Source organism: Fukomys damarensis, unplaced genomic scaffold, assembly GCF_012274545.1.
Source record: "Fukomys damarensis isolate Sample0158 unplaced genomic scaffold, DMR_v1.0_HiC HiC_scaffold_35, whole genome shotgun sequence".
Taxonomy (NCBI): Eukaryota; Metazoa; Chordata; class Mammalia; order Rodentia; family Bathyergidae; genus Fukomys; species Fukomys damarensis.
The window spans coordinates 53,840,583-53,865,995 of NW_022900947.1; the positions used below are offsets into that span (position 1 = coordinate 53,840,583).

Genomic DNA, 25,413 nt, shown 5'->3' on the forward strand with positions numbered 1-25,413 from the left:
TCTTTTCTTTTTAGTGATTATATGTTCAAACTTTCATGAAAGAAAGTCATTCCCACTTGCTGACAGTACTATAATATGCTTCATTGACAATTTTAATTTACTTATATACATGTTTTTATAAATTTTCCCTATGTCAGAAATGATAATTAGCTATCTATCCCAACCAGCTATTTAAGCATCTCTTTTCAAGCAGGAGAATTGCTCTACAATTTGTTTCTTTCCTCCCTGTGATTGTTTTGTATAGTATATTGTGTATCCATAGATAATGGTTGCAGATATTTAAAGACAAGATGTGGAAACAATTTTGTAATTTATGATGCATTCTAGAGCATAGGATTTAAAACTTGCCACACACAATATTTGGCCATTTGTTCCATCTTCATTTGTTTACTATGTGTTTGAGAGGAGAGTAAATGCAAAAGTAATATGATTCCCTGGTTTTATGTCTAAAGTGTCTTATGACTTGACATAGTAGAAGCATCTGACTAAAACATAAGGTTTGAAATTAGACATCTGATGGGGGGAGGAGGGAAACACAATGTTATAATCTAATGGTACAGAACTAATGCTTAGAGCCTCAGCTAACACTTCTACCAAAAGGAACATATTTCCTCAATTTTTTTTGTTTTATTTTGTTTATTTGGTTCTGGGGATCGAACTCAGGGCCTTATGCTTGTGAGACAGGTGGCAGAAACACTGAGCCAAATGCCCTGCCCATTTCCTCCATTATTTGTCTTACTCTCCAGATATAAAGGATATTACAATGAAACAAACGTAATGATTAGAGAATATTCACGGCCAGATATAGAAAATTTCTTTCGTCCTTTGATGCAAATACATCATCATCTTACAAATATTTTGGAACAAAGCTGGTTAGGATAAACAAAACATTGGGAAATGAGTAAAAATTGCATAGGCTATATTTGGTATTTAAATGATGTTCACTGTTAGCTTTATTACAGGATAAAATATGTAGCTTAACAATGTGCTTTGAAATTCACTAAATTTACCATGCCTTGTATATGCCCTATGTTGTTCATTATGTACCTACAGATAATCCAGATGTTTCTGAAAGTGTAACAAAGTCTTCAGCTTCCCACTTTTCGCAAACCAACAGATTTCAGGGACTCTCATTATTTTAAGATTTATGATGAAATACATGTGAGTACTAAAGTAGAATTATTATAGGAACTCTGAAATTAGAATTGCACATTCCTTACACAGGATTACAATATATAAGTAAACCAAGAAGGCAATTGTGTTGTAAACATAGAGATTGAACTTGTAATGATTTTATCCATGGTGCTTGTGTAAAACAAGGTGGTCTCATTTGCAATGCATTTCATCAGAAGGAGCTCTACTCCCTCTTTTTCTTCCTTTTCATCTTCAAAAACTTCTGAGAAATAAAAAAGCAACATTTTATGACAAGTAGAGTAATGGTCACCACACCAGCCAGTAGGAACCCAATCACATCCAGTGAGTGGTACTGGTACCAGGTGAGGTTCTGGGCAAGTGGCCTCAGGTGCTTGGCCCCTTTGTGGCGCATGACAAACTCGATCCAGAAGGCTGCTCGGTCCAGGGGCTTCATGGGTTGATCGTGGTGAATTGTTGACAACCACATAGCATTCTCCTTATAGCTGAAGGCAATGAATATATTTAGAATTTTTTAGAAATGTTAAAATGCGAATTTTTAGAGGTTGTAAAAATGAATGCAGCAAGTGTAAAAAACAAAACTGTTAATAGACCTTTGGACAAGGTAAAAATTAGTACCACAGTTTAAATCAAAAGCAAATAAATCCTTGTCATAGTTCTTACTACATGTGTGAATAAACTTATTAAGACTTACAGCAGGCCAAGGATTTAGCTCAATGGCTGGGTGGCCTGCCTTGCAAGCACAAGGACCCGAGTTCAATCCCTGATACCAAAAAAAAAAAAAAAAAAAAAAAAAAAAAAAAAAGACACAGTATTGAATGAAAACTAGTATTACAACTTTATGAATTCATTAATCATTTCAAACGTAAAAGAGTTGCCTTTTTGGAATAGTGTATTGACTTTTATTTATTTTCTTTTTATAAATATCTGTTTCAAATTAATAGATAAATCCAATGCATAGAACCCCTATAACATCCATGATTCCTGTTTACTGCTTACCTCATATTTCTTGAAATTTCTCTGTGACCTTCCTCACTGATTTTTCTCATTAATTTACAGGCTATATCAACAGTTTGCACTTTGCTTAACCTTGAATAAATTTTGAGCATCACTGAAAACATTTATTGTTACATTCTCACTTTGTAACTAATGATGGCTTCAGCATTAAGCAAATTTATATTTCATTATTTTATTTCAGACTCATTGCTACTTCTGTGGCTTTCATTTAAAACCTTAATCAATAAGTACTATGAAGATTTTTCTAAAAAGTTTGTACTCACGAGGGACTGTTAAGGACCATCTTCAATGCATTTAGCAGTTCTGTGCTTGATATTGTCAAGAAATTTACATTAACAGCTGCTCCTTTATCCGTCATATAAGCAATGTTATCATGCTGTTCCCCAAACAAAGGAATGCCCACCATAGGGATCCCATGGTAGATCGCCTCGTAAACACCGTTGGCTCCACCATGAGTGACAAAAGCTCTTGTTTTTGGATGACCTAAGATTAGGTGAGTGTCAGTAGAATAATTATTTATAAATTTTAGAAATACAGCAAGAAATCAACAATATGAGTCACTGAAAGTGTTGGTGTTTTATTGATAAAGATTGTGTATCAATGAAACTGCAATGATATTGCTTTCATATCTCAGAGAAAGATGCACCTAATCCAGGGGAAAAGAAAGTGTGTGCTACCTGGCAGATATGGCTGACTTCAGCAAAGAATAACTGATTGCCAGGAAAAGTTTATATAACGTGATAAAATAAACCAAGTGCCACAGAATTATCATGATTGTATGAGAACTTATTTTCTTAAAGAGCAGTTCATTCCCTACATTTGATATAAAAGCTGTGCAGGTCAGCAAAATGTAATATTGGTACAAAAAATGTGATATTAATTCATGATAAAAAATGTCTGTTTTTCACATTTAAAATACAGCATCACTGAAAATGTAATAATTTCAGTAATGTTTCTTATCCCCCATTTTCTGTGGAAAGACAGGTGCAAGACAGCTCAGGAATTTATTGCAGCATCTTCACTGAGAAATAAATGGACTTGAACTGAAGACTTATATTGTTTTTGAAAATAACAAAAAACAACTATTGCAATTCATTTTGCTTCCCCTTAGACTGCAAATATACAATGAAGTTTGGTTTTAGTTTTTATTTTCTAACAACAGATATTCCCTGGTTTGTTCCATCTTCAGCTACCACCATTCCTATGGATTTAGGTTTTCAGTATTTGTTCTCCAGTATCTTACCAAGTAGGTCATTCTGAGGAAGCCACTTGTACAACCGAGTGTTGGATCCTAAGGTATCTGGTTTCTTGCCTTCAAATCTCCAAAGAACCTGTTAGGCAAAGACTGCATTACTACATATGTTGAATTTTAAAATTTAGCGACCACAAAGTTGTGTCTTTCTTTGAGTAGATTTTTAAAATGAGGACAAGGAGATTAAATTTTTAAAATGGCAAAATGACCGAGACAAATAGAATACAAATATTTTTTATACTTATTTTATGTTTAATTATTTTGAATGTAATCATTTTCACACATAGTGAGTTAGAAAACTAAGATTCTACGTACTATTAAAATATATCAGAAATTGCTATACAATCATAAATTTTTACAAATAATAGAAATTTGTAATGTTTTGAATCTCAATATATGTTTATGACACAAACTCTCTTGTTCTGATAGTAATACAAACCAATTTTTAAAAATTATCACTATAGTTTAATCAGAATATCTTGTTTCAGAAGCTATTTTATTAGAGCCAAGTCTAATGGATGGATACAATAAATTTTTTTGAGTTATAAACTATCTAATAATCCACATAATGAACTTTTTGCCAGAAATCATTTTATTGATAGTAGAAAGTACATTTAATTTTATTTTCTATTCAAAACTGTTCATCCCTAATTATAGGAAAAGTTTCAAATGGCATTCTCAAGAAGAATCCAAAGTACTATCACTATTGCTAGGATTGGAGATTACATTTAATGAATAGGTTCTGTTGGTAGTTCATAAATAATGTAGCTTTTTAAAATAAATGAATATTTTAAAATGATTATTTTTTTTTAAATTTTATTGAGTTTATTGGTACATTTTAGGGATACAGTACAGTTAAATTCATTGTTGGGATCATGTACCCTTACACGGCAAGTCTTGATTCTGACTTTTTCCCCTTACCTCTGCCCTCCCTTCACCCCCTCCTCCCCTCCCCATCTACAAACACTTTATTTTCATCTTTTCATTCTCTCACATTTTTTTCTTTTCCCTTTTTGTTCTTCCCCTACACATCACACCTTCCCTACACCTTTAGCTCCTTTCTTCAAATTTCTAAATGTCAGTAATCTTATTAGAATCTTATGCATTGTTGCAGAATATTCACACTAGGGAAACTTTTTGGTATTTACACATGTGTGACTTATTTATTTCACTTAAATATTCCATTATAGAAAAACCACAACTCCTTTATCCAGTTTCCAACAGATGGGCAAATAGGTTGTTTCCAAGATTTAGCTATTACAAACTGTGCCGCTTATAAACATAGGTGCACATACTTCTCTGTGATATGACTCTTTTAGTTCTCTTGGAAAAATACCCAGCAGAGGGATGGCTGGGTCAAATGGAACCTCCAGTCTAAGCTCTTTGAGGTATCTCCATATTGATTTCCATAGTGGTTGCACTAGTCTGCATTCCCACCAACAATCGGGGAGGGTTCCTTTCTCCGCACAACCCCGCCAACATTTGTTATTGTGTGATTTCTTGATAGCAGCCATTTTTTGTGGGGTGAGGTGGAATCTCAGTGGTGTTTTCATCTGCATCTCTCGAATGACCAGTGATGAGGAACATTTTTTCATATATTTTCTTGCTGCTTTTACTTCTTTGAGAAGTGTCTGTTCATTTCAGATGCCCATTTTTGAATCGGGTCTTTATTTTCTTCAAATAATTCTATATTCTTCCATGATTCAGAACAATGTATTGACAACAGAGATTAATATGGTCTTGCATTGCCCTAGCACTTCATTATCCTGTTGTAAAATGAGGACTGGGTTTAAAATATCATGCTCTTCTCTTAAACTGTGGCATTATTTCCAAATATTTGAGCTATATTTGCAGTCAAGATTGTTGAAAGTAACTGAAGCTACTCAACTAAAAATCAGCATAGGGGATTATAAAACTACTGTATTGACGGTAAATAAAATCTACTGTAGTTCACAACTATTCAAAGATTGAAAAGGAAATACATATGTTAGAATATTAATCTCTATTTTTTGTTATAGAGAAGACATCTGAACATCATCCCAAGACAGGGTTCTTTCTCTTTGACTCTTATTTCCCTTTTGCTTTCTTGATCAGGAGGACATTAAACTGATGGGATAAAAGCAGAGTCCTTGTGAAGCATATTTTACAGTATATGGTTTTCACTGTAATAGAAGACACCAACTGCATTCCATTTTCTATATCTTCCTGTTAGGGAATTGATCATGCTAAAGTATTTTGTGACACTGCCATTTTGGGCTGGATTTTTGGGTTCTTCTGCCCCTAAATCCTTGTTTTAACTTTCATTTTCCCCAAGACCACGTCAGTATATAGAATTGAAACTTACAGCTTCAACAAGGCAAGAATTTTAAAAGGCAACATTGCTTGTGATAGGATAAGGACAGCCTACCCCACCCTAATAGGAAGATATTTGGATCTAAGCTCCATAATAGATCAGCACTGCCTTATCTCTCTCTCTCTCTCTCTCTCTCTCTCTCTCTCTCTCTCTCTGCTCTGCTCCCCTGAATAAAATCTCCAGTTTGACCTGTCTTGGTGTGTGTAGCCTAGTAGCTGAGCTTCCCTATTCCCTTTCATTGGTGTCAGAAGTGGGATCTGGTATTGCTGGGCTCACAGGTTAACATACCTGGGGATCTGAAACCTGGATACTGAGATGATCCAACGCAGCCCCACCCAAAGTCCGCTACAACCTTCCTTGGTGCTGATCTCTCAGTCAACACCAGTCCACCCTTTTTCAGGCCTGCACCAGATATTGGGTAAGTTCCCCTATTCTAAGATATCTTTCAGGTAGCGGGAGATCCCAGGGTTCTAGATACCCATGACGACCACATTCAGGACAAGGCCAGGCAACCAGGCCCTCTGTCCCACACCTAGCAAACCACTGGGTTTGCTGAGTTGGGTCCAGGACTTAGGTCCACGTTCCCTAGCAAGCCTCTGGGTTTCCTAAGTTGAGCCCAGGATTTAACTCCACATAAACTCCTATCTTGTGCAAGGGATTCCTTCACAGGAGACCAAGTTCACCCTTTCAGACAGTGGTCTGAAAAGCAGGTCTTATCTGAACTCTAAGAGATGTCTGGACTTCTGATAACCCCCTCCACTGTCCTTCGGTGGTCATGGGCTCTGCTTCTTCCATACCTGAAGACTCTCCTTTGGGATGCTTAATCAGAAATTTGGAGGGCCTCAATCTAACCCAAGCAGCTAATTCACTTATTCACTCAAATTTGGCCTCAATATCAATTAGACAATCAGAATGTCTGGCCGCCTAATGGCTCCCTTGAACTGGGTCTAATTCAAGATCTATATAACTTTTGTGAGCATAAAGGAAAATGGTCAGAAATTCCATATGTTCAAGGCTTTTCTTATGTTAGCCACCAGCCTTCTCTTTGTTCCACCACCCAGAAATCACCTCTCCCTCTATTGCCTCTCCCCAAGGTTCTGGTAGCCTGTGGTCCCTCCATTGCCACTTCCCTTTCTCTTAACTCTTCAGGCCCGGTTGATCCAGCTGATGATCACCCCCCATATCTGAACCCCAACCCAAAAAACCAACCCACTTCTCCCCACTCCTCTCGTCTGGTTCTTCCTCTCTTCCGACTCTCCCTACCCCTCCCATCTCCTCCACGCCTCCCACCTCAACTGCTCCAACCTATGCCCCGACTTCACCCCTTACCTGCTTCAAGTCCCAAGCAAGCCACATGATGGCGCCCTTGTGCGAAGTAGCAGAGGTAGAAGGCATTGTCCACATTCATACTCCCTTCCCCATGACTGAATTAGCCCTCATCCAAGCCAGACTTGGATCTTTCACTGCTGATATGACAACCTTCGTAAAACAATTTCAACTCTTGATACAGTCTTATCAATTAACCTGTCATGATCTTTTTGTTGTCCCTACCAGTACTTTAATTCCTGAAGAAGGCAAAAGAGTGCTGGATCAGGCCTGTGACCATGCAGATCAGGAACACTTGACAAACAATCATCATCCCATAGGTGCTGTTGCAGTCCTGGAGCGAGATCCAGACTGGGATTATAACACAGAGGCAGGAATTGAAGCTCAAGACAGATATATTAGTTGTCTCCTTCATGGGCTCTGTAAAGCCACCATGAAGTTTGTCAACTATGAGGCTTAATGAGATTATACAGGATAAAAATGAAAATCTGTCTGTCTTCTTACAAAGGCTTACTGATGGCCTCTGCCAACACACCAAACTTGACCCCGAGTCTGTTGATGGCCAGAGACTGATTATGATGCCTTTCTTTTCTCAGAGCTATCGTGATATTAGACTTAAGTTAAAAAAACTGGAAAGGGGACCTTTGACACCCCTCAACAGCATTGAAAGTCTATTATGCCTGTGATGATCTCCAGATCACCAAAAAGTACCAGTTATTGGCACAAGCTTTCAATCCTGCTATGCCACAGGCATCTCAAGGAAAGGGACCCTCTCAAGGAGCTCCCTACTCATGGTGACCCTGTTTCTGGTGTAAACAAATGGGACATTGGGGCAGTGACAACCCAAATCCCAAGGTGCCCACAAAGCCTTGCCCTAAGTGACAACAGAGGGGACACTGGGGTTACAGCGGCACTCTGGCATCCACATACCTTTGGTCTGCTGGCCCTGCCACTTCCCTGAGTTATGATCTGATAGGTCTGGTGGCAGCTGCAAGGCTATGAAGAGGCCCTGGCACAACTGGCCCAACATGGATCAACACCCAGGAGCCCAGGGTGACCTTGATTTTGGCAGATAGGACTATTGTTTTCCTATTAGACACTGGTGCAAGCTTTTTCACATTGAGAGAATATTGGGGACCTACCTCGCTGTCTCAGAACTCTACTGTTGGGTTAGAAGGTCAAAAGCATTGCCCTTGACAGACTCCTCTACTGTCATGCAGAATTGGTCATTTTTCATTTCTTCATTCCTTCCTAGTCCTCCTATCCTGTCCCATTCCCTTATTGGGTCCTGACATTTTAACTCAAATTGGGGCATCCATTCATTTTTCTATGCACAGCCCTTCCAGCATTCCGATGTCTTCCTTTTGTCTTTTGTTATCCCAAGATATTGAACCTCTAGTCTCCACATCCAAATGGCTGATTAATCCCTCTCTCGTACACCCCCAGATGTAGGATGTTCAATCTCCTTCAGTGGCCAAATGCCCCCTGGTTAAGGTCCTCCTCAAAGATCCCTCTCAATTTCCAAATCAGGCACAATATACCCTCCCTCATACAAGCCTAGAAGGGTTAGTTCCCTCATAAATAGCCTATTACAAAAAGGTTTCCAAGACCCACCAACTCTCCATTCAATACCCCATCTTGACAGTAAAAAAATCTAATGGGACATATCAACTGGTTCATGACCTCCAAATCATTAATTCTGCCATTGTTCCCATTCACCCTGGTATGCCCAATACCTACACTCACCTGTCCTCAATCCCGTCTAAAGCCACCCATTTTTGTGTTCTAGACCTCAAAAATGCTTTCTTTTTGATCCCCTTACATAGAGATTCCCAAGATATCTTTGCATTTACCTGGACTGATCCTTTGTCTAATGTATTTACTCAATTAACCTGGACTGTATTGCCCCAGAGTTTCAGAGACAGTCCCCACCTGTTTGGTCAAATTCTAGCCCAAGATTTATCCCTTCTCCAACTTCAAGGTTCATGATGTATCCAATACATAGATGACCTCCTCCTTTGTGCTCCTTCATTACTTATGCTCCAACATGATACTTAAATGCTTTTAAATTTCATTTCCAAGAGAGGATATCAAGTTTCCCCAACAAAAGTCCAACTCTTCAAACAACAGGTCACCTATTTGGGGGTATCTCTAACACCTGGTTTTAAGTCTATTACACTAGATACAAAATGGGTTCTCTGAGATGTTCCTACATCCTTCACCAAGAAAGAGCTCCTTTCCGTTTTTGGAATGGCTGATATCTTCGATCCTGGATTCCCAAGTATTCCCTGCTGGCAGTTTCTCTTTATGAGGCCTCTAAAGGAGATTCCCATGAGGCTATAGATACTTCTATAACCACACTGTTTTTTTTATCTTAAGTCCAACATATTAGAGGCCCATGCTTTACACCTCCCTGATCTGTCAAGACCCTTTCATCTTTATGTGTCAGGAAATAAGTGATTTGCACTTGGGGCCCTGGGCCATCAGTTAGATTCCACATTTGTGCCCGTGGCCTACTTACCTAAATGTGAGATCCCACCATCAGAGGTTGGACCCCCTGCTTGTGAAGCCTAGCTGCCAAATCCCTCTGAGTTCAAGAATAAAAAAAACTCACTTATGGATCCCCCACCGTGGTTCTTTCCTGTCATTCCTTCTCAGATTTATTAAAGTATAAACATCTGCAACATCTCCCCCCATGTAGAGTTCTGTCCTTTCAGACTGTGATTCTACATGATTCCTCCTTTACTTTTCAGCTTTGTGCTGACCTTAATCCCTCTTCTCTGTTGCCAATTCCTGAAGAAGATGCCTCCATTCATGAGTGTTTAGAGACCCTTGAAAATCTCCTGCCCCAAAGTCTCATGTACTAGAATGCCCCCTCCACTTCTCTGATTTGGTTTGGCTTACAGATGGCAGCTCTTTTACCAAAGATAAAATTAAAAGGGCAGGATATGCCATAGTCTCCCATTTTGAAGTTATAGAACAAGGATCCTTACCCACACAACCAATCAACAGGCAGAGCTCATTGCCCTCACCCAGGCCTTTGTCTTGGCCCCAGGTAAGTGACTTACAATCTATCCAGACTCTAAGTATACCTTTCATATTCTCCTCTCACATACAGCAATCTGGTGTGAAAGAGTATTTTGTTCCACAAAGGGCATTTTCATTCAAAATTCTAAATTTATAACAGAACTCCCACAGGCCTCCAGGCTACTGTTGACAATTGGAATCATCCATTATAAGGCCCAACAGTCAGGCTCATCAGAAGTAACAAGGGCAAGCAACAAGGCTGATAAGGTGGCAAGAGATGCTGCCTTGAATTCAGAGGCTGTGGCAAACCCTGATTTTATGGTGTTCCTGACTTTGATAGATTATGCTGATGACCCAAAAAACTCCTAATCAGACCTTTACCTTAACTAGGGATCAGCTTATCTATGTACATAAGCTTTTCCATCCTGGCTGTGGCATCTCTTTGGCCTTTATGGAACCTATAATCACTCTTTCTCCCTCTGACAGATCATTTCTCCAAAATCTTTCTTCCACATTTCTGATATGTCAGAGGTCCAATCCTTTCTCGAGACCTGCCCGCTTCCCCACAAATCAGGCTAGGGCATGTTACCGGGTATGGGTTATCAAATTGATTTCACCCACATACCCAAGGTAAAGATGTACAAATGCTTACTGGTGCCAATAGATACTTTCTCCAGATGGGCTGAAGCCTTTCCTACTTCAAACAAACATGCTCTCACTGTCTTTCTTTTGATCTTCAAAGAAATCATACCTAGGTTTGGACTTCCCACCTCTTTCCAATCCTGTAATGGAGCTGAGTTCACCTCTCAAGTGATCCAGGGTCTTGCCAAGTTAATGGGAATTTCCTGGCACTTTCATATTCCATTCTATCCCCAATCATCTAGAAAAGTGCAGCGTACCAAGAGGTCCATTAAGTCAATCCTTACTAAGTTAACCCTAGAGCTTCATATGGATTGGGTTACTCTTTTATCTCTTGTCTTATTAAGGTTGAAGTCCCTACCTAAGGCCCCTCTTCAAATTTCCCATTTGAATTGATGTTCAGCGTTCCCTTGTTACCACCGGGACTGGATGCTCAACCCTCCCCCTACCCTCTACCTTGTTGGTCTCTTTACTTGCCCAAATGCTAGCTCAGATATGGCAGCATGATAATTCATTGTTGCTTTGCCTGGCCTCTACCCTCCCAACCACATATCATCCTAGAGATCAGGTCTTCTTGGCCCCTCCTCATGAGCAAAATGATTCCCTGAAGCCTAAATTACAAGGGATATTTATGGTGATCTTGTCCACTCCAACCATGGTTAAACTTAAGTCTTTCCATGGTTGTTTTCATTGTTCTCATGTCAAACTCTACCTGTCACTCCAACAGGATCTTCTCCATCCTACTCTGCAACCCCCACAGGACCTCTCAAGATGAAACTCATGAGAGTTACAGAAGAGTCTTCCAATAAAGACCCGAGCCTGCCAAGAACTCCAGTTTAAAAAACCTGAGCACTCTCATTGGATATTGTGAGGTCTTTGACATCCAGCTTTGCTTAGTTTTTGCATATTATTTTCATTGAGTTTCATTCTAGGAGTCGGATTGGGCACTGTGGCCCCTCCCTCCTGTAGTCTTTCTTCCAGAGTTTGCCTTGCTTTGATTTATTATTCTATCATCGGTCTCTTTCCATAAGACCTGAGTGGCCCCACCGGTCACCTAGCACTGAATGGTCCCCATCGGGATCTGGCATCTCCCTCTTGGTCCATTTGTTTTGTCATGAGCCCTCCTTACCCAAGGGTCACACTCTAGAAGATCCCATTCAGATAAAAGATGGGATGTTCTGCATCCCTCTTGTCTTTACTTTGGTCTTCTTAGATGACATCGAGGGCTGTCCTTTGCCATGGTATGCTAAAGAAATGCTCCAAGATGATATCCTTAGGTTTTGCCAAAATTTACTTGGGGTCCATATCAGACACCACTGAGAGATAAGATGAGGGCCTTATACCAACTACCTCCTATCCATCTCACCTCCCTCATTGATAAATTTGTGTGTTTGGACTCTTCCTATAGAGCCTTACCAGCGACTTCAATGGGAATACTATTGTCACCATCAGTTCACCTCTGCTCGAGAGCGGCAAAGCCAACCAGACTTCATGCCTGCGCCCCTACAGTGTCATTACCCCAAACTCAGCAGGAAGTAGTTACAAAAGACAGACACATTGCCCCCTTCCTCTGGTGTGTGCTCTACACTGGCTGCCATTTCTCATCTAACACCAAAGAGGGGGGAATGTTAGGGAATCGATCATGTTAAAGTATTTTGTGACACCGCCATTTTGGGCTGGATTTCCGAGTTCTTTCACCCCCCTAAACCCTTGTCTTAGCTTCCTTTTTCCCAAAGACTATGTCAGTATATGGAATTGAAACTTAGAGGTGCATCACGTGAATTTTAAAAAGCAACATGGCTTGTTATAGGTAAAGGACAGCCTACCCCACTTTAATGGTAAGGTCTTTGACTCCAAGCCCCATAAATAGGCCAGCACTCCATTCTCTCTCACACTATCTCTCCCTCTCTCTTTCTCTCTCTCTCTCTCTCTCTCTCTCTCTCTCTCTCTCTCTCTCCCTCCCTCTCTCTCTCTCTCTCTCTCTCTCTCTCTCTCTCTCTCTCTCTCTCTCTCTCCCTCTCTCTCTCTCTCTCCCTCTCTCTCCTCTTTCTCTCTGCTCTGCTCCCCTGAAAAAAATCTCCACTCAGACCTCATGGTGTGTGTGCCCTAGTTGTTGAGCATCACTGTTCCCTTTTACTTCCTGCTTCTGATATGAGTGGGGCCCTCTCAGAATATATTTTCTTAGTTTTTTATTAACATGGCTGGGTGGGTACCTGGGTCCCGAATTGTCTCCATTGCTTTTCTCTGCTCTGAATATCCCCCTCAAATGTACACTTAATTAAAAAAAAACTACTCCAAAAAAAGGATAAAAAAGAGTCTAAGAGATCACTGAAATCCCAACCTGAATGATTTTTTTCCAAAACCCTTTGAATACCTGCATAATGTTATTATAATAGTGCATTAATAAGTAAAATTTAACTCTTTATGAAAACATTGCTAATGTATGCAGTGACTTCAGCAAGCCTGCAAGTAAGAATAGCAAGTTTCTTAAATCAAACATTTGTAGGGTTCAATGACTCCTTTAGTGGATGTTTGCTAATGAGACACTTTGCCAACCTTTTGTGGAATCTGTGCAAGGGCTGAAGCAAACATATTGGCTCTTTCTTCTGTCATGCTGCTAATCATGGACCCCAGAGAAAACACCACGATACCATGTTCCCCAGAGCTCTGCACAAAGTCTTCCACTTCCTGTGAAGATAGAATTGGCTCCTTAAAAAACAAAACAAACAAAATAACAACAACAACAACAAACCATCACAGCAGACTATTCAAAACTTTGTAATTTAAAAAAATGATAAAATCAAGAATTAACAGAAAGTAGTGGAGCAGCTCTGGTGAAATGCAAGTAAGACACAGTTCGCCATCTGCAGCATTTTAGGTGAAGTTATACAAAGAGTAATGCTGGTGATATTTTTGTGCAGTCAATATTCCAAACAGTTATTTCTTATACAATTAAAGCTTTATACTTAATATATTTTACATGACAAATTTCAGAAAATTGTAGTTCTCGTTTATGTTTCCATTTTATGCTAGAAAAAGGGTGATTTTTTTCATTTTCTTTTTCCTTATTTTCATCTCACAATATTACTATGACTGATTTATTGTTATTGAAGATATTGATGAAGCAACTACGTATTTAATGCACATATATAGCTATACATGTTGTTTAATCTGAAGTTTCTATTATGGCTGACTTAGTGTTATCAATATTTCTTAGGTAAAACTATTGCGAAGGTATACTAGATATATATATTCTGATTTAACCACTTCTAAATTTTAGATGTTTAGGTTACTCCCAAGTAATATTTTTATAAAAAATTGCTAGATAGAATGATTCTGTGCACCTTGATTATTTTTCTTTGCAAACATTCAAATGGGTGTGCTATATAGCCAAAGGATATAAATGATAATAAGGCTTGGTATCCATATTTCTATTTTCTGCAATGTAAAACAACTATTATTAGCAATTTTTGCCACTACAAAATTTTTAGTTTTCTTTTTGTCTTTTGTATCTACTTCTTTTATTTTCTGGTCATATAGCACTGGTGCTTTCTAATCAAGTAATCTTTCAAGTGTATGGGTATAAAAATTAATATATACACTAATAATGCTTCAAATATTTGACTTGTGGAGTTCTTGCACAGTATAGATAAGTTACATTGACAGAGGATATTGGCTTTTTACCAAATACTCAGCTTTTAGATTTATATTGCTGCTAATGAGAAAGTAAACAAAAGGCTTTTTTAAAATATCATGTATATATTCTGGAAAAATTAAGCTTCATTTCTATATCTGTTGGAGAAGTATAATGTCAACTTAAAAACATTAGATTTTTGCATCCCTTCATAAGGAATATCGCTCTCTACACTCCAAAATTCTTTTGTATTTCACATCTAATTGAATTTTAGAGAATTCATTGGAAGTATGAGTCACTTAGTTCATATTCCATATTCTCTGGTCTCCTTCTGCCAGGTAAAATTGATGCCAAGATCATATCACAAGAGGGAACTTTCATGAGATACCCTACAGGCTTGACAAATATTTTGGACTTAGCTATCTGGTTCTAAATTCCCCATCTAGCAAAATTGGCATCATGATAAAATAAGCTTGCAGTTCTTGGAAATTGTTTTTAGTATTTTAGCAGCTGCTCTGTTTTGTATCTTTCTCAATCCTCATCAGTTGGCCTAATCCTGCACCTGTTCATTTTTATTATTATCAACTGGAATGGCATAGTTTAGAATCCAAACTGTATTTTTTCTTAGGATTATAATGCTGCCTCTTAAAATATGTATTTCTGATCATTTTTATTACTTACTTATACTGTATCTTTCCAAATAGTATACAAGATGTCTGGGCAAGGCAACTATAATGTCTGTGTTGTTTCTATGCTTATCTAACATTTACTGATGATGTACATTAGTGGCTTTTAGATTTTAACTGAATGAATAAATGATAATGTGGAATACTGAAGACTATAATTTAATGGACTCTACGTACTAGGCATCTCATGTTCTTTTTGAAATGAAAATAGTTATAATGAAATAGAAATATGATATATTTTTAAATGGGGTCTTCTTATGAAATCAAGGTTGATCTTCAACTTGTGTTTCCCAGGCTTCCTTGAAGTAGTGATTCTCCTGCTTGACTATCTGGAGCTCTAGGATTACAGGCGAATGCTACCATTCCCACCTGAAATATGAGTTTTTACTTGCCAAAGCACTTTTGCTGCTTTGCCACACCTTGTTGCACTGTGAGTTAAGACTCTCATTGACTAGTGCAGAGCATTTTCACAGAAATTTAAAAGAAAAACTAAATACAGTAATGTATTTACCTTAGGCAAAGGTTTGGCAGGTTTGCAGTGGAGTCCTCCCACAAAATCAAAATTGGGTAAGCTGGGCCGAGGGAATTCCAAATCCCAGTAGCTTCGAATGAGCCACATTTCTGCTTTTCCCATTGTCTTGTATATTGTAGTGGGTCTTCCTGTGTAAAGAAGGAGAAAACAAGATAATAGTTTGGAGAATTACAGAATTGTTGAGTGCATCTACTGTATATCATTGAAAGATGTGGGAATAATGTATAAATTTTATTGACAAAACTATATATGAATGATAAAATGTTGAGATTTTATGTATGGTTCAATTGTGGCTCAGAAAGACAAAATGAAAAGCAACTGTGTTTGTCATATTACCCCAACATAGTCTAAATCATATTCATTAAAATACATATTGTATAATTAAGCATGCATTCCTTTTCTGCGAAGCTGCCAAAATAATAGATACAAATATAAGCCAATATTCTAGCTTCAGAATCAAGTAATCATACTATAGCATTATAAGTACCATGTGCTAAATGATTGCACCACTTGAGCAGTGAATGGCACTATTACCATGGAACAGCTTTTTTAGGAATTCCATAATATCTGCCACTTACTAAGTTAATAACCAATGAAATTGAATTGTCACTTCTATAGGATTACAGCTAAAGCTCTTGTAACTATCACTGCTTTGAGTTCATATAGAGAATGAAATAGTATGTACTTCTCATTTGCAAGCATTTGCAAGCATCTCATAAAATTTGCAGAAATTGTGGAAACAGAGTTTAGGGCTTATATTTGAATGTGAGTAATTGTTTGTTTCAAATGACTAAAAAACCACTACCTGTATGTTCACATTTCTACAGATTTTAATAAAATGGATGATCAGTAAAAACCAATCACAGGATATTGCATTATCAGAATATTCAAGTTGTAATTTATGAGTCTGGGATACAATAGTGTATTTCAGAAGAATGAAGGTATCTTTTGGGCAGTAAATGAAAAAAAAGCATTTTTATGTAAAGAAAATGATCTAATCATGAGAAAACTGTTCCCTTAATGATACTAACAGTTTGTTTTTCTAGAAACATAATCCATCAATCTACTTGTCTTTGTTCATAAACTCATTATAGAGGTGCCTAATGATTTTTATTATAAAATGAAAAGAAGGTAAAACTGATATGAAATTGCAAAGTTAGAGCCTGAATGCTTCATTGTGAAATTGTTTGACCTGGAATAATCGATATCAGTTACAGGCAAATGGCTGTAAGATGACCACATAATTAATATTTCTACTATATCTGTCAGATCAACAAATAATTTTACTTTTATTTCATCATTTACATATAAAAGGAAAAGTCCTTTTATTTTACACATCCAAGCTCACTTGCAAAGACACAAGATACTAAATACAGCATTCTACTACTTAAAAGCATGACTTACCTAAAACTTCACTGTAAAGTGCATTCCAAAGTTTCTCATCAAATACTTCACACCAAAAGTCAAAATAAAGCATGCATATCATGTTTTTTACCCTTTCTATGAAACTCATTTGACCACTTAGTCTCGACATAATGATGGGTACATAAGAAGGAGGAACTAATAACCCTCCTCCATGTTTTTCCACTTGGAAGCCAGGGGAGAAGCGGACACTGTACACAAAAGGTATTTTTAGAAGCTCAGCCACCAGCTCACCACAGGGAGCAGCGGGATCTGCAAGAAGGACATCAAATCTTGATTCTTGGAGTTTTGTCATAAGCTTCTTGTTTGAAACTGCATCTTTACAAATATTTCCCCAAAGAGCAGAATATTCCTTCATGATGTATTCCATGCCTGGATAATATGCCAAACATGTGTCTATTGATCCAACACTCATCCAGTTAGTGACCAATCGATTGAAATTTTCTTCGAATTCACTGCTATTGACAGATGTAGGAAATGTTTCAAATTTAATTCCAGATGATGAATTCACATCAACAAAAATGAAACTTGAAGGTCTCAGGACTGTCACCTCATGTGCCCTCTGGATGAGTTCCTCTAATATGTTCTTCATAGTCATCCAGTGGCTGTATTCCATCGACCACACCAGCACCTTTCCACAGCTTCCAAAACTGAAATAACAACCCAACTGCAGCAGCAGCAGAGCTGAGATCCATTTCATAGACATCTTGGCAAGATGAAGCATTTCTTTTCAAATTGTGCTACATTCTGTCATTGCACATGATTATATTCATTGAGAAATTAACTAAAAGTTAAAAGATAACTTGAGTTGACCAAAGTACATATGTCAAATGGATTAATAATAAAGACAGATAGAAAAAGCAAATGTAAGTAATTACATGATTTTATAAGAGCATTTAATTTCTCTGTTAAGGTTAAGTGATTTCAGCTGGCTGGGACTCCATGACCAGTATGTTTCAGGCATATTATGTATTATGTAAGCAATATAAAAAAATGCAAGAACAGTGGCAAATGTCAGGTGACTGTCTCATGACACATATCTAGGGATATGATAGCTACACTGCCTAAAGGGAATCTTGAAAGTCACTACTGGGCTTGAAGGGAGGGCAGGGGTAAGGGGACAAATTGAGAACCAAGACCACCTGTCATGTAAAGTTACAAGATCCCAACAATGAATGTAACTGTACTGTATACCAAAAATGTATCAATGAACTGAATAAAAGCAAAGAAAAAAAAAAGGAAGGAATGACCAACAATTTTAGTAAGAATTTTGATGAAGTACAATTCATTTATGGACAGTTCAATAATTCAAAGTGTCATTTGCTGTTTTGAAGTGTTTTTACAGATATGTAATACTATAACTTCCAATTTTAAAACACTTTATAAATACAACAGGATATTTCCTCTAAAATTTAACCTCCTTTCCCAAAGATCTGCAAGTTCCACAGATTTTCACGCAACACCCCTATATTTGCACCTATCTCTAGGCCGTAACTACACTTAAGGCTGGCACTCTATTTCTTTGAATGCGTACTTTTAAAATTCTGCCTAATAAATATCTATGCATCTTTTATGGACAACTCATCTTTCTGTGATTGCAAGCAGTGAACCTGCAGCCTGTTTCATGGTTGAAGTTAGTCAGGCTCCCCATTTCCACTTCTTAGACTTCCTTGGACTCTGTGTGGTGACAGTTATTTAAATTCTAATGTATAAACTCACCCAAACCAAAAGCAAAATACTTTTTACTTTTAATAATATATTCTCAAGTGAGAAATAAGCATGTATTTTATACTCTATATTTTTCAGCTCTTGATAGTAATCTGAGGACTTTAAAGACTATGTGTTATAGAAGTGATATAACTCCCAACCTGCTAGACATCAGATCCACTGAGTTTATTTGCCTTGAAATCAAAGAACAAATGCCAAGGAATAATGGAAGTTCAGTGTAGGAAAGATTTATAGACCTTTGTCAGGGGTAATTTGTACAGCAAAATCACAATTTGGGTCCAACATGCTGCAAACTATAATCAACCTATGGGACTACAAGTACATATAGCTGCTTGTCTGTTATTGATGCAGTGGGAAAGCAGGTCATACAGCAAGGGTACATGGAAAGAACAAAGACATTTTGGGAAGTGATTGGTCCAAATGTTCACCCACCTGTGGAACTAATGCTGTCTGCATTCCTGGTCCAATGGTGCTAATCAGAGTAAAATTCCAAGTTACCAATTATCCTTGAAGGAGGTATTTGGCCTGGCCACTGCATTAAGGCCTGGTCTTCTTCAGATGTGCCTCTAGCTACACTTATGCTGTTCTTATCTTTCATTTCCCTGAGTTCTTCATAATTTAGGTGCCCATAACATGGCCTCCCTGAACGTGATATTCCAAACTGCAGTTAGAATGGGCAAGTTTCATTCTGGCTGCTTTTAACAGAGAAGGGTTGAGCATATTGAAATCAAGGGCCTTTTCCACAAAGCTAATCTGATGGGCTTTACATAGGAGTCATTTTGGGTTTAGCAGTTGTATACTTTCTTTTTTAATTTCAATCTAGTGGATCCTGGTGAAAGGAGTCTGGCACATTTATTGTTGGTTCTACCTGCATGATCATTTGGACTGTGGCAGCCTCTAGAGAAAAATGAAGAAATTTTGTCCAAAAGATTAAACAACATACAATTAATTCCTGAGCACTAGAATGGGAAGGTGAATTGGGGAAATCAGCCTCATGCAGAGCCTGCTTTTAAGCAATAATAACTTTGATTGACACCAGTGTGATAAGATGTTTTTCAGGTTTGTTTCTGTGACCTGTATACATTTGAAAAGTGCCAATGTATCAATTCATATACTATAATGTTAGCAATAATTGGTATCATCTTCAATATTGAAGATATACTTCTAAGTGAAACAAATAAGGCACACATGTGTAAGTACCGAATAGTTTCTCTGGTTTGAATAATCTGCAATAATACAGAAGATCCTAATAAGATTACTGACATTGAGTAATGGGAAGAAAGGAACTAACGGTGTAGGGAACGTGGGATGGGTAGAGGAAGGGTGAAAAGGGAAAAGAAAAAAATGTGAGATAATGAAAAGATGGAAATAAAGTGGTTGCAGATGGGGAGGGGAGGAGGAGGTGAAGGGAGTTCAGGGACAAGTCTAAAAAATGAAAACCAAAACTTGTCATGTAGAGGTACAAGATCCCAACAATGAAGGTAACTGTACTATATCCCTAAAATATACCAGTAAACTCAATTAAAGTTGAAAAAAAATAATTGGTATCATAATTATATAGAAATATTCTTTTTTTCCTCTTAACCAATCTTTACATTCCTTTAATAAATTTTATAAGATATATCCATATTGACAAAAATTAAGTACGACTTTACATCTCCGATAAGTTTTAGACACATTGCTAAAAACCAGTAATACATTTATAGCACAATGTATAAGTGTGCTGCATTCACTGAATAACAAAAATGCTTGTTCAATCAAAGCCAATAAAAGCAGATCTAGTTTAGATGCAAATAAAAATTTAAAGAGATGTCAAATTTTGATCATTTAATACATTTAAATTCCAAACATAGAGTGTATAGAAGAGAGCACTTATTAGTTACTTTCTTTGTATTAAACTTATGTAGTTTTAAATCAATAAATGTTAGTTTAATCTTAGACTCAGAGCATAGCTGATATTGCAAAAAAACCACATCACCTTTATCCAGTCACCAGTGAATGGGCAATTGGGCTATTTCCAAGCTTTACATATTACAAATATGCTGCTAGAAACATGGGTGAGCACATAGCACTGTGCTATGATTCTTTTAATTCTTTGGGGAAGGTACCCAGCAGAGAAGTAGCTGGGTCAAGTGGGATTTCTAATCTAAGATGTTTGAGGTATTTGATTTTTATATTCTACGAGGTAGTCCTAAAATTCCTATTTATATCCAAATCAATAACATGGTTACCTTAAAATTATACATCATCCTAATGAGAGTTGGAAGTATGTACTTTTGCTTGACCTTATTCCTGTCTTGTTTACAAATGCCATAAAATTTGTAGGTAGTAGAACATGCTGGTATAAGTGGATATGAGGCACCCTCATTATGATTTCACTGTATTCCAGAGAGCTCTTGCTTACACCACCATAGGAGAATCCCCAGGTCCTTCTCCAGGGCAGAACTGGCCAGCCTACTGAGTGTCTTAATCACATTCTTAAAATGTGCTGGGGAAAATCTGTTTGCCAGGGAAGTTTGACAATTCTTCTGACTTATAGTTTATGTTCTGCACCTATTTTTAAAACGTATGACTCTATAGAAAAGAATATTTCCATATTTATTTTCTTTTTTTTTTTTGTACAGGGGATCGAACTCAGGACCTTGTGCTTGCGAAGTAGGTGGCAGAATCACTGAGCTAAAATCCCAGCCCACCATATTTCTTAATATTATCATACCAAAAAGAGAAGTGTAGAAGAAACAAAAGTTTCCTGAATGACTTGTAAAAATCAAAATTTGGCCAGAGAAGCAGCACCCTGTCTTCATGGGAAAAAGCAGACCTGTGTGGAAAGAAAGGCTTCCTACTTCCATTAAGAATGCAGGAATATGTATACCACATCTCCGCTGTGGACATAAACTGCAACTGCCCCCTCCCATCATCAGGCTGCAGCCTAACTGCAGCAGGGACAATAGGGCTGATCAAGTTCCCTATTTACTAACAGGAATAAGGAGCCCTCTGGGCTTGGGTGGTAAATGCATTGTAGAGGGAACTGGCAAAGCAGCCTTGGATGCAGGGAGGTCTCCCTGAAACGCCATAACACAAAGCATAGAAACTTGTGATTGGCTGGATCCTGACACTGTACATCCTGTAAAGAAACCATTCATTCAATACCTTTACAATTGCTTTCTTTGATTCAACCTGGGTTTTAAAAATTTGTGCCTTACATCATTTTATCTTTCTTTCATTAGGTCTTCCGGAGGAGTTATTTTTTCCTTTTATTCTATTTTAATTGCTTTTCTTCACTTCAGAATTATCTCCTTCTTATGTTGAGTTTATATTCTGTTTTTCCTGTGTTCACAGTTTTTCTCCCTTTTCTTGTTTGATCTTACCTGTGACTATTCTCCATGACTTATAACTTCCTTTTACTCCGCAATAGTACCCATTTCACTTTTCTCTCGCTATCATAGACTCTTGTTTAATTTTTAAAATTTTCTTTGTTTCCAAATTCCCCACATCCTCTTCTTTTAGTAGTATAACTTCTAAGCTTATGGATAACTAACTAAACATACTCACTGTGGTGGAACACAGTTTGGTGTAACTGGAGACAAATTTGTTCCATTTGGTAGATATTTAATGTAGATCAATCGTTGGTTAATATCTGTTTGTCTCCGTGTTCCTGCTGTAATCACAGATCTCTTTTCTGTGGTTTAAGTGTGATACTATTTTTGGTCCTTGCGGTTCACAATAGATTTGATGCTATACTTAATGTAGATTATATTACTATTGAGGAGGTTACAGAGCTGTTGCTTTCAAGTGGTTTTTGTGGGATATCAATATTCAGATTGCCTTCAGATTGCTAACAATATTATGACACATCTCTGGGAAAGGTTTTAAACTCCAATCTCAGGTAAAGGGAGAAGTTTAAAAAGCATGACAGAGGCAAATATTTGGCCATGCCGAAATGATACAACTGAAAATAAGGAAACTAAGAGGTCACCATACTTGAAAGCTTTCTTCTACAATAAATCTGCAAGCCTCAACACAAAAACAAACATAAAATGTGGGAAATATGAGGAAAAAAACCTAATAAAATGCATCCAAAAACTGCACACTCCCCAAAATTGTTTCATGTGGCTTGAAGGGGAGGAAACAAAAGCCACACAGCTAAATTATTTTTAATGATGTTAGGGAAGATAACAAAGCAGAATGATGTGACATTTGCCAAGGTCACATGAGATATGAGCAAAAAATATCTGGCCAAGTGATCAAAACAATTGTGATCTACAGAACACCTGACCAACTACTAGGAGAGCCAAACAAAATGATGTAAAAAATGAATGTCCAGGACGTAAGTGTTCATAACAGTATTTTTAATATTAATTTAGATAGTAAAATTCAATAAAAAGTTTGGTCAATAAAATTGACTAATATGAGGATAGAAATTCACAATGAGGAGATATGGATACTGTGCATGAACAGTTAATAGGTGATACTTTAAAATTATCAAGAATACATGAAAAATGCATCGAGTATCTTCAAGATGATGAACAGAAGACTAATGTAAGATGAAATTAAATTAGTGAAAAAAAATCATATGACAAAGCAAATGGCATAAAAATCTATATACAGAAATAAGAGCTTAAAATATTTCCAATAAGGAAAATAATTTAACAAGCAATCAATTGATTTATAGGAAACTCAAAATAGCTATGATCAGAAAAGATTTTTTCCATGATATATCACAATCAGAATCCCAGAAGTCCAACATAGGAACAGAATTTTAAACTGTTTTGAGAAAATCAATGAAACATATTTCAAGCAAAGCATATTAGAATTAAAACAGACTTATCAACATAAATCTTGAAGGCCAAGAGAGTTTAAAGTGAAGTATTTCAAATCCTAAAAGAAATAATTTACAACTCAGGCTGATATGTCCTGCAAAAATGATAGACAGTGGAAACCCAGTTTCATGTCCCACTTCAGTCTCTCTCAAACAGTAGCAATTTCTCTCTCAATAAATTCTTCTACTCTTAATCTTTACTGTTAATTAAATATAGGTAAAAGTTTATTTTTGTCTCTTACATTGTAACTTTTTGAATTTTTGCTTCACAGATTCTAACCCTTTGTTTCATATCTTCCTATTCTTGCTTTGTAGGACTGTAGTTTTGTCCGACCTTGTACCAACATTACCTCATGGCTTCGCTCAATGAAACTCCTTGGGAAACTGGGACAGACGCCCAACTCACTTACTTTTATTAAAAATTAAGTTTATTGGTACCTTTTAGGTATACAGTACAGTTACATTCATAATAGAGATCTTGTACCTTTACATGACTTAGCTTGGTTCTTATTTTTCCCTATTCCCCAGCTCTCCATTCACCCCCTCCACCCTTCCCTGTTTACAGATATTGTTTCCATATTTTTAATTGTCATGTATTTTTCTTTTTAATTTTCCCCTACCCTCCCACTTTCTCTACTCTTTTAGAAATTTTCTTTCTGTGCTCTTTTAGAACACAATATCAATTATATATTTTCATCCTTATTTACACTTTAGATTTTCATACCATAGACACATTTCAGTATTTACAAGTGTGTTATTAATTTCACTTAAGAGTATGGCCTCAATATGCATCAACTTAGCTATAAATGTCTCTAATTTTTCATTCTTTATGTCTGAGTAGTTCTATATTTTATACAAAAACCTCATCTTCTTCATGCAGTCTCCAATTGATGGGCAATTGGCCTGTTCCCAAATTTTACCTATTACAAACTGTGCCAGTATAAACATGGCTGAGCATATATTGCTGTTGTATGATTCTTTTAATTCTTTTGGGAAGATACCCAGCAGAGGAATATCTGCGTCAAAAGGAACCTCTAATCCTAGTTGTTTGAGTTAGCTCCATAATGATTTCAATATTGGTTGCATCAGTCTGCACTCCTACCAACAGTGAAGAAGGGTTCCTATCTCTCACAACCCTGCCAGCATTTGTTATTGGTTGATTTCTTCATAGCAGCCATTCTTTCTGGGGTGAAATGAAATATCAGTGTTATTTTCATCTCCATATCTCAAATGACCAGTGACACTGAACATTTTTTTCATACATTTATGGGCTGCTTTTAATTCTTTGTCTGAGAAATGTGTGTTCATTTCAGATGCCCATTTTTGAATTGGCTCTTTATATTTGAGGGGTTCTGAATTTTTTGAATTCTTTATATATTTTAGATAGTAGACTTTTGTGTGAGGAACAGCTGGTAAATTTTTTTCCATGCCAATACCTTCAAGAGTTCTACCAAACTTATGTTCCATCAAAGTTATTTTTTCTGTTTTACTATTTAGATCTTTAATTCACTTCAATTATAGTTTTCTACATGGTTAAAGATATGTGTCTGGTTTTAATCTTTGACAAGTTGAAATTAAGTTTTCCATCATCATTTACTAAAGAGGCTATCTTGCCTTCAGTGAAGATGGTTGGATCCCTTGTCAAAGATAGGTAGCTGAGTTTGTCAGGAGTTTTTCTGTACTTTCTAATCTGTTCCACTGATCCTCAGTACCATGCAGTTTTCATCACAATGGCTTTGTAGTATAGTTTCAAGTTGGAGATTGTCTTTTGTTGCTGAGAGAGAGAGAGAGAGAGAGAGAGAGAGAGAGAGAGAGAGAGAGAGAGA

General features: G+C 37.1%; 1 protein-coding gene across 1 annotated transcript; it reads right to left on the reverse strand.

Moving 5' to 3' along the window:
* Positions 1 to 1,038: 1,038 nt before the first annotated feature.
* LOC104847988 (UDP-glucuronosyltransferase 2B17) lies at positions 1,039 to 17,787 on the reverse strand. Its single transcript, XM_010603654.2, has 6 exons — positions 17,023 to 17,787; positions 15,598 to 15,746; positions 13,323 to 13,454; positions 3,413 to 3,500; positions 2,433 to 2,652; positions 1,039 to 1,637 (listed from the first exon to the last, which is right to left on the reverse strand). The coding sequence occupies exons 1-6, from the start codon at positions 17,762 to 17,764 to the stop codon at positions 1,358 to 1,360; spliced, it is 1,611 nt and encodes a 536-aa protein (XP_010601956.1). The 5' UTR covers positions 17,765 to 17,787; the 3' UTR covers positions 1,039 to 1,357.
* Positions 17,788 to 25,413: the final 7,626 nt, after the last annotated feature.